General features: G+C 41.7%; 1 protein-coding gene and 2 long non-coding RNA genes across 7 annotated transcripts in view; 1 reads left to right on the plus strand and 2 right to left on the minus strand.

Moving 5' to 3' along the window:
- snx10a (sorting nexin 10a) overlaps positions 1-19716 on the plus strand; it is a 41103-nt gene that overhangs the window by 17476 nt on the left and 3911 nt on the right. The window contains exons 3-7 of one of the 4 annotated variants that reach the window (XM_034298587.2): positions 4766-4971; positions 8064-8164; positions 12297-12391; positions 16064-16162; positions 17948-18142. In XM_034298587.2, coding sequence (XP_034154478.1) covers positions 8126-8164; positions 12297-12391; positions 16064-16162; positions 17948-18142 — 428 coding nt within the window. In that variant the 5' untranslated portion in view covers positions 4766-4971; positions 8064-8125. Of the gene's footprint in view, positions 1-3120; positions 4972-8063; positions 8165-12296; positions 12392-16063; positions 16163-17947; positions 18143-19716 lie in introns of those variants that run through there. The other 3 variants (XM_053228491.1, XM_026929566.3, XM_026929565.3) reach the window with 3 other exon arrangements.
- LOC128317257 (uncharacterized) lies at positions 12896-19688 on the minus strand. 2 transcript variants are annotated; one of them, XR_008300801.1, is made up of 4 exons: positions 19568-19688; positions 18499-18666; positions 16215-16335; positions 12896-13207 (listed from the first exon to the last, which is right to left on the minus strand). It is a non-coding gene; the product is annotated as an uncharacterized LOC128317257 (long non-coding RNA). The 2 variants fall into 2 exon arrangements; XR_008300802.1 differs by lacking the exon at positions 19568-19688 and adding an exon at positions 19357-19539.
- On the minus strand, positions 18925-19299 carry LOC128317258 (uncharacterized). Its single transcript, XR_008300803.1, has 2 exons — positions 19211-19299; positions 18925-19123 (listed from the first exon to the last, which is right to left on the minus strand). It is a non-coding gene; the product is annotated as an uncharacterized LOC128317258 (long non-coding RNA).

Consider the following 19716-nt stretch of genomic DNA (forward strand, 5'->3'; position numbering starts at 1 on the left):
ATGTGACAAGTCATATTCAGATAGATTTGTCAGCTTCCAAGCTCTATAAATAGGTCTCCAGGACTTATCCACTTCCTCTCCAGCACAGCCTTGGTGTATGATGGAACCTTGGAATTGGCAACTTTGTATACAAAGTGTAAAAAGATGTTAAGCCTTTTACACAAAGGCTTAACGCTCTCTACTATTATCAATATATATGACAACTCTTGGTTTTGTCTCTCCTGTCACAATAGAAGGCAAGGCACTAGTGAGGGAGTTCTCGCTGATGCAGCAGAAATGTATGTGGCTATCAGAGTCATTGATATGAATGTCCATCAACTGGACCAGTGACATTATGTATGTTCTGACCAGAATGTTGCAGATCATGCCACCGGGCTACTAGTCACAGCTGATCACTTGCCTCTCACCAGCTGGCACTGGTCCAGCATTCATTAGTAAGTAAGTAAGTAAGTACTTACTTACTTACTTACTTGATACTTACATTTTATTTATAAAGCATCTGTAAAAAAAAAAAACGTTAGTTGACCAAAGTGCTGTACAAAGTCCTATATACTGTATAAACAATTCCAAACCGTATGTTTGGAAACATACATATACATAGAAATCACATACACACATAATATGGATTCAACTATTCACAAAAGCCTTTCAATAAAAATATGTTTTGAGCTTTCATTTAAAAATGGACATAGAAGAACATTGTCTGATGTCTACCAGTAGACTGTTCTGGTGCCTCTGTGCAGAGATCGCAAATGCATGATCATCTTTCTGTTTCAGCTGAGATTGAGGAACCATCAGCAGCCTTAAGGTTGTAGATATAGTGTTTATGCAAACCAGGTCTGCAATATAAGAGGGGGCCAGTCCATTTAGGGCTTTACAAACAAAAAGTAGCACATTATATTGTATCCTAAAATTAAATAGAAGCCAATGAAGTGAAGCTAAACCTGGGGTAATTTAAGCGCTCTTCTTTGTACCAGATAGTAGCTGAGCTACAGCATTTTGAACTAGTTACAGATGTGCAACAGATGACTGGCTGATCTCAGCATACAAGGCATTACAACACTCCAGCTGGGATAAAATAAAATGAACAACTTTTTCTAGGTATTGTGAGGAAAGAAATAGTTTGATTTTGGTGATTGTTATAAACTGAAAGAAGCTGCTTTTGACAACTGCATTAATTTGCTTTTTAGCTCTTGATAAAAAATTACCACAAGATGTTTTGGTGGAGTTTGACATAGCATGTAAGAGAGCCCAAGTTTTCTAGAAATCTGTTAGTTGATTTGGGGGGACTGAATAAATGACCTGTTTTGTTTTCATTCAGTTGTGGTTGCCTATGTTGACAATGTACTATGTGTGAGATAATAAATGAACCAATTGAGTACAGTGCCCTTAACACCAACATAGCGCTCCAGGTGTTCGATGAGTAGAGTCTTATCCACAGTGTCAAAAGCTGCACTTAAATCAAGTAAAACCAGAATTGAACAAACACCAAAGTCAGAAGCAAATAAGTCATTGGTCACGTTTAAGAGAGCGGATTCACTAGTGTGAAACAGGCTAAAGGGAAACAAAATGGTGTCAAGAACATCCTGCTAGCCAACATCCAGTAGACAAACAAAGGCTGAAACAGGAAGCCCCAGGGAGGTCACTTTGCAGGAACCTCTAGATGATGCAGACTGGGACATGCTCTAATGACATCAGCATGTTTATATAAGTGGTTGTGGGATTTATCAGGAAGCTGGCAGATGATACAGTCCACAAAACCATCATCAGAACATTTCCCAACCAGAACCCATGGGTGGATAAAACCATCCATGACACTCTGACATCTCTCACTGCTGCCTATAACATGGGGCTCTCCACAGGGAACATGGATGAGTACAAGGCTGTGTCCTGCGACTTGTGTAGACTGGTGAAGGAGGTGAAGTGGCGATCCGGGAGGAAACTAGAATCACAGTTCCAACAGTGTGGCTCTAGGAGCCTGTGGCAGAGAAAGAGAACAATAATGGACTATAAAATACTATCCTCCAGAATGATGAATGTGGACATGTCTCTGGCAGTCGAGCTGAACACACTTCATGACCTAAGTTGTGATGAAGTGCTTTGAAAGGCTGGTCAGAGCCTTCATCTGCTCTTCATTACCTGACACCCTGGTCCCACTACAGTTCACATACTGTCCCAGTTGTTCAACCGATGATGCCATCGCACACCTCCTAAACACAGCCCTGAGCCATCTGGACACCAGGAAAGGAAATTATGTTAAAATACTGTTTTTTGACTACAGCTCAGCATTTAACACTATAATTCCTTCCAAACTCACCAACAGGTTGGAGGACCTGGGCATTTCCGGGACCTTGGCACATCCTGCAGGACCTGTCATGGCATCTTATATGCTTAAGGGACTTAAGGAAACTGCCCTCTAAGGTGCTAAGGAACTTCTAGACCTGCACCATCAGCATCCTGACAGGAAGCATCACAGCCTGGTTTGGGAACAGCACCAAGCTGGATTGATGGGCTCTCCAGAGGGTGGTGCAATCAGCTGAGCGCACCATCTGCACTGAGCTCCCAGACCTGCAGTCTATCTACAGCAGGTGGTGCTGGACCAAGGTCAGAAAGATAGTGAAGCCATCACTATCTTCCTCAGCCATCTCTCTGTTGCAGTCAGGGAAGCGCTTCCGCTCCTTAAGGCCAACACAGTGAAAATGAGGAGGAGCTTCTTCCCACAGGCCATTTGGGCCCTGAACCAGGACAACATCTTGGACTAGACTTTGCACAACACCCACACCACCTACATTCAAGGTTAATATACCCGTATTACCCCGTATTTATTATAATTGTTATTAGTTCACCGCAGCTACCTCAGCTTGATGTTGCACAGCATTGTATTGCATGTACACCTGCATATATCTGCACTTTATTCCACATATAGTACATACTTTTTCTGGCATCTATCTTTTATATTCTTTATATTATATTTTTATTTTTTTCTTTACCTACTTGTATGCAAGTAAATTCTTGTTTATGTAAATTCTCTTTTTAGGTCACCGGACAGTCATTAAAAGCATTGTCACACTGTGTATATGTGACCAATAAAATTTTAATTGGATTTGAATAAAACCAGACTGGAAGACTGGTTTCATAAATTTCAGTATTATTTAAAAAAGAATATAAGCTGGGAAAGGCCAGTCTTTCCCAAGATTTTAGATTAAAAATAAAATATAAGTTTTGAGATGGTCCAGTAGTTACTCAGTACTTTAGAATCCAAATTATGCTCTTTTTAAATGGGGTTGGACCATGGCATGTTTAAAACATGCTTCAACTGTGCCACTGACCAAACTTGTTTAGAATTGCCAAGACGTCCTGACTCAGTACATTAGTGGTTTTTTTCTTTAGTGGACTCAGCTCATCAGTATTTAGCCAGGGTTTTGTCCAGCCCTCTAGACACAAAGAAAGAATGTAAAATGAACATATTTGAGACAGATCTCTCTTAGTGCCAGCTTCACTGTAGAAGTATTTTACTCAATGCTTGCTAGCGATGCATAGTCCAGCGACTGAAGATTGCGATGATCAACGTCTCCTTTCTTGAGGGTGTGTGGTCTGGGCCTTGGCCTCACTAAGCAGCTGTAGGCAGATGAGGATTGATCAGGAAAGACAGAAGGTCTGCATAGCTCAGTTCCAGCAAACAGTGTGAAATGATCCATCTTAGATAAGTATTGAGTTCATAATGCCATGTGCAATCAGGAAACATCTCATCTCCACCATAACACTGCCTTGCTTACCCCATTTTCTTTTGTGCTTCCTTTACTGGGGAATACAGCAAGGTAAGTGGCGTACACATGCAGGTTTTTTTTTTTTTATATTTCCCCCATTTTTGCCACAATTTTGTCTTGCCAGTTCCCAATCACTAGCTAACTCTCCCCTATCACACAGCTATCAACTGAGGAGGGTGGGGCAAAAAAACATGGTTCCTCCAAGACATATCAAGCCAGCCAATTTTCATACTGCTGCTCATGTTGCATCACAGGGCAGTGTAACACACTTGGAGGAAAGAATTATTCTGAATACAGGAGCTCACAGATGCCCATGCTTGGCTAGTGTTACTCCAGTTGACAGCAGAGAAAGAGTAAAGCCATCCTCTCATTGCCAATTTTTCTCTCTTGATTCCCAGTTGCAGCATCACTGGGATTCAACCTCATGATCTCTCAACTATTGGCTGAACATTTTTCTGTCGCACCACCTTGGGAGCATAGACAAGCTCTTTTTTCAAGGGGACGAGAGGGTTTGCTTCAGTGCGCAAATTATACATTGACTTTTGGGGTGGTCAGCTTTTTTCAGTTTGCCCAGATTAACGAGTTTGTGTAATGCAGATTGTGGAAGCGGGGGAGTCGTCAAGCACCAATTTGTGAATGGAGGGCAGAGCCGGAGAAGGCGAGTGGCGAGTTTTTACTAATGAGTAATTTGTGTTGCGGTGAGCTGGAGCAAGGATGAGAGAGAGAGAGACAAGCGCCTCGATAGAGAGAGCACGATCCAGCACAGAGCCATGTGCGTGCGGGTGTATGTGTGTGTGTGTGCGTCTGTGTGTGTGGAGCATAGACCGCTGAAAGTGGAAGTAAAAATTGACAATAAGTTGTTCTAAGCCTGCCTCCTGCTTCCTCATTTCCGCCCAAACCCGTGAGACTGCTACACTGGTGCCGAAAACTGCGTCTTCCTCAAGTGTCCCAGTCATGGAGTCCTCACCACTGGCCGACATCATCTCATCTCTCTCCAGCTTCCACCAGACCCAGGATCAGGCCCTTCTCCAGCTGCGCTGAGACCAGGAGCAGCAAATCATGGAACTGTTCGACGCCTAGGCAGCGGATCAGCAGGTGTTCCAGGGCCTGGTCCGGCAGGCTGGCACCGCAGCCATGGAGCTGGCGGGCGCCATGACCACGCCCCACGTCACATTCACCAAAATGGCAGGACGATCCAGAAGCGGTGAGTGTTCAAGGGGGTACATATCACGCATTGGTGGATTTGGGCTGTAACCAGACCTCAATCCACCAATGCTTGGTTCAAGGTGAGGCATTGGGAAAGGCATGTTTGGTTAAGGTGAGGTGTGTGCACAGAGAAGTTCATGAATATTCACTAGTGCCGGTCATTATTCACTTCTGCGGACAAAAATATAGAGTAGAGACGGCGGTTAGTCCTCGCCTCACCCATCCACTAATCCTGGGGATTAATTGGCATGGGTTCCGAGCGTTAGCGAGAGAAATGTTTGTGGATGGGTCCTGTAGTAGTGGAAAATGGTGTGGGATGTGCTGGGAGGCGGTGCTGGGGCCGTTGACATCAGCTCCACATCAGGTGGACATCAAGAGCAGGGGGAGCTCTGCTCCTCCTCTCTTGGCGGGGATATCCCTCGAGGATTTCCCCATGGAGCAGTCGGGCGATGAGAGCCTCAGGTACGCGTTTGACCAAGTAATGGATGGTCAGCGAATTCAGCTTAATGCTGAACTCTCCCACCCCTATTTTTCGATTATTAAAGACAGGTTATATCGAGTGACGCAGGACACTCAAACACAAGAGAAGTTGACCCAATTGTTGGTGCCGAAGAGCCGTCAGAAATTACTATTCCAGGTGGCTTACCATAATCCGATGGCGGGGCACTTAGGACAGACTAAAACACTGGACCATCTCATGGCCCGTTTCTACTGGCCGGGCGTTCGTGGCGATGTTCGCAGGTGAATCCGCCGGCCACCCCAAAAGCGCCCTTGTGCCTACTCCCATTAATCCAGGTCCCCTTTGAAAGAATTGGCATGGACCTCGTTGGGCCATTAGAGTGGACTGCATGGCGGCATCGCTTTTCATTGGCTCTAGTGGACTATGCATTGCGGTACCCAGAAGCAGTGCCTCTGCACAACATCTCCGCATGTAATGTTGCGGAGGCACTCTTCCGTGTTGTCTCCCGAGTTGGGTACCCTGACTGATCAGGGCATGTCGTTTATGTCACGAACACTATGCGAGCTTTATGAGTTTTTGGAGATTAAATCAATTCGCACCAGCATTTATCATCTGCAGATGGATGGGCTGGTGGAATGATTCAATCAAACGTTGAAAAACATGATTCGTAATTTCATTCACGATAATGCGTGAAATTGGGATAAGTGGCTAGATCCCCTGTTATTTGCAGTATGAGAGGTCCCGCAAACCTCCACAGGGTTTTCCCCATTCGAGTTATTGTATGGGCGGAAGCCTCATGGTGTGCTTGAAGTCATTCTGGAAAACTGGGAGATGGGACCTTCCAGCAGTAAAAAGGAAATTCAAAGGAATAACCCAGGAGAATTTGCTACAGGCACAAAAAGATAAAGCGCTCATTTTATTACCCACGTCAAGCTTGAAATTACTCGCCAAGTGGCAAGGGCCCTTTGAGGTCACACGACAAGTTGGGGATGTCGACTATGAGGTAAGGCGAAAGGATAGAGGCGGAGCATGGCAGGTGTACACCTTAACCTCCTTAAACTGTGGAGGGAGGCTTTTCCTGTGGCTTTGGTGATGGTTGTTCCGGAGAGGGAGGAGCTAGGACCGGAAGTAACTCTAAAAACGGCAGCTCAATCCATCCTTATGGAGACCACCTCTCTCCGTCCCAAATCACAGACGTGGCAAAATTGCAAGTTTTCTTATGTGTTCTCGCCTCTCCTCGGTCACACTGATCTCATAGATCACCACACAGAGACAACTCCAGGGGTAGTAGTACTGCCCTAACACAAGAAAAATGTGGTTCAGGAGGAACTCAAGGCTATGCTTGACATGGGAGTAATCGAGGAGTCCCACAGTGACTGGAGCAGCCCAGTGGTTTTGGTGCCCAAGGCCGATGGAAATGTCCGTTTTTGTGTGGACTTTAGAAAAGTCAACGCGGTGTCTAAGTTTGACACATACCCAATGCATTAACGAACTGCTCGATCGGTTAGGTGTGGGTCACTTTTATTCGACACTGGATTTGACAAAGTGATATTGGCAGATCCCACTGGCTACAATATTGCACGAAAAACAGCATTGTGACCTTTCCTTTTGGGTTGTTTGGGGCCCCCGTGACGTTCCAGCGACTCATGGACAGAATCCTCCATCCGCACACTGCTTAGGCCGCTGCTTATTTGGATGATATTATTATTTAAATCTCCCCGTAATTTGCACCCTGGTATGCTTTTTCACCTCTTTCAACTGTCACAGTAACATGAAGTGGATGATTAAAAAATAATAATTCTACTCCGAATTATCTCCTGAATCGGGCACCCAAAAGAGATCCTGACTGACGAAGGCACATCTTTTACACCATGCACCCTTCATGAACTGGGGTCTTCCAAACACTTACGGTATCTCCCGTGCTATCTCTATTACATTCGGCCGACAATAATATGACCCATTTTAGGGGTGGTCAAATTTATGTTTATATTTTCTTTTCAGATAGACTGAGCAATGCGAACTATTTTTCATTATTAAAATTTAGTAGTATGTGAAAATTTCAAGACCCCTCATACATCTTGTTTTGACATTCTTCAGGGGGGATCAAGCCTTATTTAGGGGTCAGTCAACCCTAAACCTCCTTGTAATTTGCACCCTGGTATGCTTTTTCACCTCTTTCAACTATCTCAGTAACATGAAGTGGATGATCAAAAAATAGTAATTCTAATGATGAGAAAATAATGCATTAGCATAAATAATGCATTAACATTTGTAATGATGAGAAAATAATGCTAATGCATTATTTTCTCATCATTAGAATTATTATTTTTTAATCATGCCCTTCATGTTACTGTGACTGTACCAATCATAGCAAGTTGGTAGTCAACCTGAATACTTCTGTACAAAATAGTATGTCAGTACACAGTACTTAATATCATTACTGTTAAGACATACTATTTGGTCCATAGTATATATAGGGATGCAGTCTTGAATAGTCCTTGAACATGTATTGCCTTGCTAGTCACAGCCATCAGATAAATGTAATGTCTGAAAACATGCAGATATTTTAATGGTTCATTAATGTTACCTGTCTAACCAGTGTGTTTTTGTGTTCTGTTTCTTGTGTGCAGACCAATAGCATGTGTTTCCAGAAAAAGACCTCTTGTGTGAGAAGGCGATACAGTGAGTTTGTATGGCTACGTCAGAGATTGCAGGACAATGCTCTTCTCGTGTGAGTAAACTCCAGGGTACCACCTCTTTGCTTTAAAACATTGTATTGTAAGACCATGCATTTTTTTCTACACTGATTAATATACTGCTTGACTCACAGTTTCTCAGAGATGTAATTAGAAAAGAAAGGACAGAAATATGACTACACTTTCACCCTTATGAAGAATTCTATAAATATGCATTTTGGAGTGCCACAACCCTACATGAATCCCTATAATTAGAAATACCAGAAGACAAGCACTCAATATTTTGCACTGGCAAAAGGCAATGTAAGTCAGATAGAGCTGTTTGAGCTTCAGGTTGATGAGGACATACAGTCAGGTCTGGAAGTATTTGGACAAAATAGAGTTTTTGTGATTTTGCCTTTATACACCACCACAATGAATTTGAAATTAAACATTTATTTTAAGAGGTTCCACAAAAATACGGCATTTACCATTCAGGAATTACTGATAGGACACCGCTTCACAGTGCAGGTGGATAATGACCCTAAACATACTGCGAAAGCAACTCAAGACTTTTTGAAGGCAAAGGAATATTCTTCAATGGCCAAGTCGCTTGCCTGATATCAACCCAGTTAAGACCCACAAACAAGCAGCAACTGAAGGTGGCTGCAGTGAAGGCCTGGCAAAGCACCTCCAGGGAGGAAACTCAGAATTTGAGTTTTGAGAACATGGGCTCAGGACTTCAGGCAATCATTGCCTGCAAAGGATTTTCATCCAAGTATTAAAATTATGGTTATATTTACAATTATGTCACTTTGTCCAAGTACCTTTGATCCCCTGAAAATGGAGGTACTTTGATGAAAATGGCTGTAATTCCTAAATGGTAAATGCCATATTTTTGTGGAACCTCTTTAAATAAAGCTGAAAGTCTACACTTCGATCACATCTTGATTGTTTTATTTCAAATCCATCGTGGTGGTGTATAAAGGCAAAATCACGAAATCTCCGTCACTGTCCAAATACTTCCGGACCTGACTGTAGATGGGGTGCCAGATGTGTCAGAAATATAAGTTTAGTTATTGACGTATATTTTAAATATATCAATTGCTACTTGCAAGATCAGTTGTTCAGTTGCTAGTCAGCATCTACCTGGCTAACTACTCATTAGCTTTATTGTTATCTACCTAGGCAGCCTTGTTGCCAATATATAGTATTATATCCACTGGTTTCACTACAGCCTCAGAAGCATTCTGCTTACACAGCCAACGAAGGACTGACGGACATTCAGTTTCACTGGAAACTTCTACCACCTTTGTGTATATATTGTCCATAAATATTTGGACATTGACAAAGTTATTGTTATTTTAGCTGTCTACCACAGTATAGTGGAGTTGAAATTATAAGTTAAGAATGCACAGACTCAAAGGGCAGACTTCCAGCTTTAATTTACATCCAAATTGGATGAAAGGTGTAGGAAATACAACACTTTTGATATGTGCTCCCCCTTTTAAGGGACCAACAGTAATTGGACAAACTAACAATCATAAATTAAATTGTTATTCTTTTGCAATTAATGTGTCTGGAAGTCTGAATCCCACAGACATCAGCAGATGCTAGGTGATTCTTCCCTGATGATGCTCTGCCAGGCCTTTACTGCAGTTGTCTTTAGTTCCTGCTTGTTCTTGGGGCGTTTGGCTCTTCGCAAGCACAGAGCATTGCAGAGGCATTCTTCCGAATTATCTCCTGAATCGGGCACCCAAAAGAGATCCTGACTGACGAAGGCACATCTTTTATGCCACGCAGCCTTCATGAACTGTGCAAATTATTAGGCATTAAATCAATTCACACCAGTGTTTATCATCTGCAAATGGATGGGCTGTCAAACAATTTAATCAAACCCTTAAAAATATGATTCATAAATTTGTTCTTGTTGATGCTTGGAATTGGGATAAGTGGCTCGACCTCTGTCATTTGCAGTATGAGAGGTCCCACAAGCCTCCACAGGGTTCTCCCGATTTGAATAATTGTACGGGTGCAAGGCTTGCGGCATCTTAGATATCATTAGGGAAAATTGAGAGGAGGGACTGCAAAAAACAAAATTCAGTATTTTCTGCACCTGGAGTGGAGTTTCAACAAAACTCCACCCCTTAGGTCACTTAGCACAGGAGAATTTGCATCAGGCTCAAGAACAGCAGTCCTGAATGTATGAGAGGGGTACTCGACTACAGAAATTTGCACCAGGAGATAAAGTGCTCATTTTACTACCCACGTTGAGCTCTTAGTGGCCACGACCTTTTACAGTCACAGCGTTACAATATACACAATTCACACAGAAAACAATTTGTAAAGAAGATTTAACAAGTGGCAGGTTGAAGGAAACCAATGAAGAAGGTGGTCCTCTAGAGAGAGAACTAGACAACACCAAAGGAAAGAACAAAAGATACGCTTCTACACCCTACTCTCTACACTAGCTACTACTCTACCTTAAACCTCTACAAAAATACAAGGGGTGGTACCCACTTACCTAGTGTGTCTAGACAGAGAAATTCCTACATGAGGGTTATGTATGTGTGCGCACCTGCTGACCTGTTCGTCGTCCTTAGGGTTGCGTCCATGTGATGTGAAAGCGATGACAATACAACACTAACATGCCAAACATTAACAAGACATAGGCAAAAAGAACAAATAACAGAAACAGTTAGCACAAAGCGAAGCCACTTAGCACAGAAGCACAGCAAAGCACATAAATGCAATCACTGAGAAAATGCTAACAGAGCACTAAATTGATAAACAGTGTGTGTGCATGTGTGAGCCAAATGTCTGGCTTGCCGTCACCGCCATGTACCCTTTAAAGATAGGGCTTCTCCTATTTTGAGCACATCCCCATGATCGATTGGTCCAGCGAAAATGATGACTGACAGTCCACCAATCGGGCAGAGAGCTGCAGAGAAAGGGATGGGGGAGAGAGAGAAAGAGAGCAAGCAAGCAGACAAACACGGACGTGTGCACACTAACGCCTGTGCATGTAACAGTGATGCACTTCAAATCTACCACCAACCATCAATCTCCTGAAACCATGGAGAGAGGCAGTTCTTGTGGCTCCAGCAATGGTAGTACCAGAGAGGGAGGAGCTGGGACCAGAGGTAAATCTAAAAGGTGCAGCTCAGTTCACCACAATCCCTTGTTGAGACCACCTCTCACTGTCCCAGAGGGCACAGGTTGCCAGGTTGCAAGGGGAATTCTATGACGTGTTTTCACTTCTACCCACATCGAGACTCCCCCAGGCATGGCGGTACACAACTGCTTCCTTATCGCGAAAACATGTGGTTTTGCAGGAACTCAAGGCTGTGCTTAACATGGGAGTAATCGAGGAGTCCTGCAGTGATTAGAGCAGCCCTGTGGTCTTGGTGTTCAAGGCTGGCGGGTTCATCCATTTTTGTGTGGACTTTAGAAAATTCAACACAGTGTCTAAATTTGATGCACACTCAATGCTGCACATTAATGAACTGCTCGATCAGTTAGGCACGGCTCTCTTTTATTTGATATTAGATTTAGCCAACAGGCACTAGCAGATTCCCTTGACTCCAATATTGCAAGAAAAAAACTCTGTTTGGTTTACACCAATTTGTCATTCTTCCATTTTGTTTGTTTGCCACCCCAGTGGCATTTCAACATCTTATGGACAGAATACTCTGCTCCCACAATGCATATGCTGCTGCATATTTAGATGATATAATCATTTATACTAATGACTGGCAGAAGTAGTTACAACATCTGAGAGCCGTCCTGAGGTCCTTGAGATGGGTGGGACTCACTATAAATTCAAAGAAGTGTGCAATTGGATGGGTGGAAGTATGGTATCTGGGCTTCCAATTGGGTCATGGGCAGGTGCATCCCCAAATTGATAAGGCAAGTAATGATTAGTGATTAGTGGCAGTAGTGATTGTGGCCTGCCCAAGACCCAAGTCCATAAAGGGGTGAAGCAGTTCTTGGAGCTGGCTGGCTATGATCAGCGGCACCTCATTTTTTGGACATCACCAGCCCGCTAACCGCTCTTACTAAAAGGGAGTGCCAGATCCAATCCAGTGGACAGAGCTGGGCAAGCAGGCTTTTTGCCAGGTAAAAGTGGTTTTATGTGGAGGCCTGCTCTTGCATTCTCCTGACTTTTCTCTCCTTTTTGTTCTGCAGTCTGACGTGTCGGATAGAGGGCTGGGGGATGTTTTGTCCCAGGTGGTGGAGGGGTGCTCCATGCTGGACATCAGCCAGAAGCTCTCAGTAAGAGAGTAAGTACAGCATGATAGTGTCTGGCCATCAGGTGGGCGTTCCTCACCCCCAATACTACCGACTGGGGTGCCCCTTTACCCTCTGTTCAGATCACGCCCTCCTCCAGTGGCTCCACTGCATGAAAGAAGCCAACACGTGGATCGCTCGATAGCGACTTCCCCTTTTCTGCTGGCATGTTTGTGTTGAGTTTTTGAAAGTGGGCTGAAAAAAAAATGCACGTCCTTGTTGAAATTCCACCTGCCTCCCGAGTCTCCCGCCACATACAGACACTGTGTTTTACACCATCATTCTTTTTGGACATCTCATTCCAGATTTATTCCCACTATGCTGTTATAATAACCTTATAACAGCCTTATAACCTGTTTCATATATATATATATATATATATATATATATATATATATATATATATATATACACATAAAACAGTTTTCATAATGTTTTCATAATGTTGCCTCTGTACACCACCACTATAGATTTGAAATGAAGCAATCAAGAGGTGATTGAAGTGTAGACTTTCAGGTTTTAATTCAAGGGGTTTAACAGAAATATTGCAATAACCATTTAGGAATTACATACATTTTTTTTTACATAGGACCTCCATTTTTACAGGCTCAATAGTAATTGGACAATTGCCTGATGAGCAGTTTCATAGACAAGTGTGGCTTGTTTCCTCATTATTTCATGATAAACGAAGGAGATAAAAGTCTGGAATTGATTCCAAGTGTTGAATTTCCATTTGGTAGCTGTTCATGGGAACTCTCAATACGTGGTCCAAAGAGGTGTTGATGCAAGTGAAGGAGGCTATCATTAGGCTGAAAAAACAAAATAAACCTATCAGAGAGACAGCAGAAACTTTATGAGTTGCCAAATCAACAATCTGGTACATTCTTAAAAAGAAGTAATGCACTGGTGAGCTCAGCAACATCAAAAGGCCTGGAAGACCACAGAAGACTTTACTAGAAAACATCTAAAAAAGTCTGCACAGTTCTGGAACAAGATTTTTTGGACAGGTGAAACCAAGATTAACTTGTACCAGATTGATGGGAAGAGAAGAGTATGGAGACGGAAAGGAAGGGCTGATGATCCAAAGCATACCACATCATCAGTAAAACATGGTGGAGGCAGTGTTATGGCATGGGCATGATTGGCTGCCAATGGAACAGGCTCACTGGTGTTTACTGAGGATGTGACTGCTGATAAAAGTAGCAGGATGAATTCTGAAGTGTATAGAGCTATACTTTCTGCTCAGTTTCATTGAAATGCTCCAAAACTGATAGGATGGCGCTTCACAGCAACCCAAGTAACCCAAGAGCTTCTTAAGGCAAAGAAATGGAATGTTCTTAAATGGCCAAATCAGTGTTATTTATAGGTTATTATAAGTTTGTTTATAGAATTTGGTGAGGACCACATAATTGTTATTTAGGCCCATAGAAATGAAGGAGGGTGTACTTTCTTTTTACCTTGACTGTATACAATGGATAAAAAGTCTATACACCCTTGTTAAAATGGCAGGTTTTTGTGAAGTAAAAAAATCACACTAAAATGAATCATGTCAGATCTTTTCCCACCTTTAATATGAAACTGCAGTATACAAATAAAGTGAAAAACAATCAAACTTTTTTTACAGAAAAAAAGGAAAAAGAAAAAAATTACAATAACCTAGTTGCATAAGTGTGCACACCCCTAAACTAATATTTGTTGAAGCACCTTTTGATTTTATTACACCACTCAGCCTAATTGGGTAAGACTCTATCAGCTTCAGGTCAGCCCACAGATTTTTAGTTGGATTCACGTCTGGGCTTTGGCTCGGCCATTCAAAATCTTTTGGTTAAAGCCATTCCTTTTTTTATTTGGATATATGCTTTGGGTCACTGTTGTACTGAAAGGTGAAATTCCTATTCTTCTTCAGCTTACTACAGACACCTTATTGTTTCACACTCAAATCGACTAGTATTTGTAGCTATTCATGATTCCCTCCACCTTGATAAAAGCCCCAGTTCTGGCTGAAGAAAAGCAGCCCTAAAGCATGATGCTTCCACCACCATGGTTCACTGTGGGTATGGTGTTCTTTTGATGATGTGCTTTTTTTTTTTTTGCACCAAACATACCTTTAATGTTGCCATATTTCTCTTGGCAGCCGACCCACTAAGTTTTTGTCTTGTTCTTTTGTAAATTTTGGAGGGACGTCCTGTTTTTGCTAATGTCACTGTGGTGCCCCATTTTCTCTATTTGTTGATGATGACCTTCACAGTGTTCCATGGTCCATTGAATGTTTTGGAAATTCTTTTATACCCTTCTCCCAATCCATATCGTCAACAAGTGAGATACCATACATAGTTTGTACGCTCTTTGCTGACCATGGCTTCAGCAGTCAGATGATGCCAAGAAGATGTGAAGAAAATCTTACAGAAACAGCTGATCTCTTTGGGGTTAATCAGAATAATTTCATTGATGAAAGCTGTATGATAATTATTTTTGAATAAGAGCTTGAATGTGATTGGTTCATTCTGAACAAAGCCACATCCCCAGTTATAAAAAGTTGTGCATACTTATGCAACCAGGTTATTGTAACTTTTTTATTTTTACTATTTCAATTTGCGTGGAAAATGTTCTGACATGATTTATCTTGGTTTCTTTTTTTTTTCTTTCTTCACATCACAAAAACTTGCCAGTGTGTAGACTTGACACTTGCACATTCATGCGGTTATCTAATCAGCCAATCGTGGCAAAAAAACAACAACAACAACAAAATCATGCAGATACAGGTCCAGCGCTTAATGCTCAGATCAACCATCAGAATGAAGAAAAAGTGTGATCTCTGAGACACTAACTGTGGCATGGTTGTTGGTGCCAGACGGGCTGGTTTAAGTATTTCAGAAACTGCTGATCTCCTGTTAGAGACAACAGTCTCTAGAGTTTACACAGAATGGTGCAAAAAAGACAAATCGATCGATCTTGCGGAGCTTGCGAGTCACGTGCAGACACACACAAACGCACACACACACACACACACACACACCGTGGAGCCTGAATGTGATCTTGATGGAGCGAAAGCCGCGAGTCCGTGACGGACCCTTTTCTGTTGATTTGTCCTTTTTTGTTAAGTTTTTGAAAGAGCGCTGAATAAATGCGAGCCCGGAGCTCTGCTAAAATTCCGCCTGGCTCCCAAGTCTTCCTCCGCACTGTCACACACTGGGGTTTTACAGTCTCATATTCATCTTTTTTCAACATTGCTGATCAGCTGTATTCTACTTTTTTTTTTTTTTTGATTGTATAAATATGAACAACTAAGTGAATGGTGCACTTTTAAACCAACTGCCTATTGTCTAAATAGAAAGCTCTTATTAGCTGCTAGCAACCAGGTAGAGGTCAGCCATAAATGATAGCTTTTAACTATTCCTAGAGTCCAAATAGGGGACTTATAATTCATATTATAGTTCTGAATTTTTTTGACACACTGCATCCCTAAAACATGCCACCTGTAATTTTTATAATTTTTCATATACTCTGCTGTAAATTGCCTGGCCTGAATTTCCTTATTGGTGTTGACATATATCATGATGCAATGATATTTGCGTAGCTCAGATTTTCCAGTGAGGATGCAACAAAAATGCTGCACTTTGTGCAAATTCCTTCCACTCGTTTATGTTGTTTCTTTGTGTCTTCAGCCAGTTGCCAAAACTTCCTCCTGCCTACCCTTTCTTCAGCCTCAACAACACATTGCAGGTGACCCAGCGTATGGAGGGACTGCAGAGGTTTCTGGAAGCGTATGTGTGCCAACAAATACCAATCTCTTATTTCTCATCTCTTCTCCTGTACCTTGTAATCTGCCCATTTAATTAATCTCCTTTCCAGCCAAACGTCCTTCTCTCTACAGCAGCTTGTTTTCTTCCCGCCACTCTCATTCCTTCAACCTTGGCTCCAGAGTGTGGAGAAGATTCTGTGGCAGAAAATGAAAAGTAATCACAACTGTGAAAAATTGTGAAAGACAATACACAAACATCACTGCTTTTCATTAGTGATCTGTGGACAACCTGCCACGCTGAAAATAAAAATTTTCACTCCATTTCTCTTGTTTTAGCTCTTCAGTGTATAACTATCATCAGGGCATTGCTTTTTTAAAATAATCAAACACTGAATTCATATCAGAAGTGCTCTGCTGATGTGTTCAGTGGAAAAAAATCAGCAGGGGATTGCTTTTTAAGAATGAAACATCCAAGATTTGTCAGAAGTCAATGTGAATTTTCCTCCACCTCATATTTTAGACACATCACACATCAGCTGTACAAAGGGGAGTGATTGCAAGAAGGACCTGATTGTTCTTGGAGCTTTAGCTTTTCATGGAGCTTTTTGTCATGACTTTTAGCCGTGTGAACTTTATAGTTATTTGTTGGCTTATAGTTGCACCTTCCATTCTTGGAGCTTTAGCTTTTCTTGTCATGAGTTCTAGCTGTGTGACCTTTATAGTTATTTGTTGGCTTATAGTTGCACCTTCCATCTGCATTGAATTTTGAACACTTGATAAAAGTGTTCATATGACTAAAACTACTCACAGCAGGACATATTAGTTATAACTCGTCAAACTTTCTGTGGGAGTGGGCTTGAGTGGGAGTAAAAATAACACATGTGCACACCTCTATTTAAGAGTCCATTGCACTAGTGAAAAGTGGTAATGTGAAGAACCACTGCAAAACAAAATGTAACAACTTTGAATCATCTTATTTATAGCCAGAAACTAATCATTAATGGTTAAGCATTAAAAGATAATTGTTGTCACAGTTCAGTCATGTTCTGGACCATTGTATGCAAGGAAGTTTATGTAACTTGACTGTCACAAATTTTAGTTACTCCTGGTATAGATATTTCATTTTTGTGTCTTGTATGTAAGCATGTGCATTCCCTTGCTGTTTATGTTTGAAGCTGATCACATTGTGCAAACCCCTAAAAGCTGTGATTAGACAGTGATTACATACATTTATACACACATTTAGTGTCTTATCCTGTAGGTTGTTTTGTATTGAAGAAATCATGTGACATGGCATGTTGTCCACATTTTTCACCTTTGTGGTTGTTTTTTAATCTGGCACAGAATCTTCTCCATATAAGAGGCTTGGTCACATTGATATAGCCATGGAAAATGTAATGTTTTTGATTATCTGCTATAGATAAAACACTTTGACCTTTTTATTCTGACGATGATCGAATTTTATTTCCAGAGCTTTTTTTTTTTTCCCCCCCACAAATAGTAGGTGGTTCTTCAGATGGTTTGATTTCAGGGAATTGTCCACTTGTGAATGCTGTTGATTGTTATTATATTAACCATAATAATTAACGTGGGAAATTAATGCAGGGCGATTTATTTTTACCCATGATGCATCATGTTATCCAGTTTTAATATGTTGCAAGGCATCACATCACAATTGCAATGTGTAGTAGAATAATTGAAATGTGCTATTTTTGTTATACTATCTTGTACAGCCCTAGTGTAGATAATTGAGTTTTGCCATCAATAATAATATTTTTGAATAATCCTTTATAATTGTTTTTTGTAGAGTGCTGAAGATGCCCCTTCTGTTGTCAGACAGTAATTTGCACCTGTTCCTGCAGTCCCAACTGAGTATTGCTAAAATGGAGGCATGTGTGCAGGGCCAGACTAGTTATACTGTGGCTGAGGCTATTCAATGCTATGAAACACACTTCCCTCTGGAGGATGAGAACAAAAGCCTCCGTGACTCTGACTGTGAAAGGTGTGCATTTGTGTTTTTGGGTGTTTGTGTAGCGAGACCAAGGTACCAATAAGAATTTAGATTACCGACCACGCCACCCAGGGGAGTTATGCCCCCCCGTAGGAAAAAAAAAAAAAAAAACACAAAAACATATATATACAAAAACACCCACATTAAGTCCACATAAGGAACACTGGTTCGTACACAAGTGAACAGAGACAGGATTCACACTAAACAATTTCTTTATTAAATTCCTTTCAATGATTTTGTTACAACTCATAAAAAAAGAATAGCAAACACTGCAAATATAACCAGGGTTCAGTTATTCTGTAGGCCCACAGGACAGAACACATACATAAATTAGGATAGGGGCTTACCACAGGGAGGCGATCTGGAAGGAGGGTCCAAAAAGACCACACGTGAAGCGCACACATACACTGCACAGCACACCCAGGTGACACTACACTGCCAGAAAGGTGAAACACACACAAACACAGGTACCCAGCCACCCGGTGCCAAGCCTCCCTGCCGGCGTCCCCCAACTCCTGAAACAGAACACACAAAAAGAAATGAACAAAAATACAGGAACAAAGAAAAAAAAAAAAAAAAAAAGAAAGAAAGAGAAAAAAAAAAAAAAAAAAAAAACATACCAACAAAATTAAACCAACATGCTCACATGCGCACACAAACACACGCTAGCACCGCACACAAACACGCACACACAAACACGCTACCAACTACCCGCAAAAAAAAAAACAAAAAAAAATAAAAAAATAAACACACACTCGTACAAACATCACCACTCTAACGATTTTAGCGCGCTGATGATCTAATTATACACACTACGCAACAATTACAAAAAAAAAAAAAAAAAAAATGAATACACAGTATCACAAACAAAACAATAAAGAAATTCGCTAGAAACAAAACAGCAGCTCGCCGTCAGCAGACAGCCCCAATGGTTTGAAGTCACAGCAGCAAATCAGCAGCAGAAGTCACCTGCTAAATAAAGGACACCAAAGGCACCTATAAGCTCATATATAACTAGCTAATTAAAAAAAAAAGATAAGAATTAACATAGCGACATACCACAAGCAGCGATGCAGAGGAGCTCCTTTAAAAAAAAAAGGGGAAACCTCCCAGTCAACCGACCACACAGCCTAGTAGGGGCAGGTAACAGTGAATCAAGTGGCATACTAAAGCCAATATACTAATATAGCAAGAAAGCTACATACCGGAACGCAGGAACCGATGCAACACAGCCTCAGGCTTACAACACTCACAGATGAGATATACGCACTATAAGCGCAAACAAGCAGCAACAAACTCCTGGAGCAGGACTCCAACAACTGCACCCTTTACAATCAAGGCACAGACCTCTACAGGCTCCGACTCACAGGAGAAAACCCAGGGTAGACGAGCAAACCAACAAAAACTGCCACTTACCTTAGCATCGCCAACGCCGTGCTTTTAAAGGAGCTCCGAGGCTAACAATTGTTACAAATCAGTCGCATCTAGTGATGTCATACAGGTGCGACACAACACCGTTGCTGTGGCTTAAAGACACAGGCACCTCAACATCTATCCACTACAAT

The sequence above is a fragment of the Pangasianodon hypophthalmus genome, chromosome 23 (assembly GCF_027358585.1).
Source record: "Pangasianodon hypophthalmus isolate fPanHyp1 chromosome 23, fPanHyp1.pri, whole genome shotgun sequence".
NCBI lineage: Eukaryota > Metazoa > Chordata > Actinopteri > Siluriformes > Pangasiidae > Pangasianodon > Pangasianodon hypophthalmus.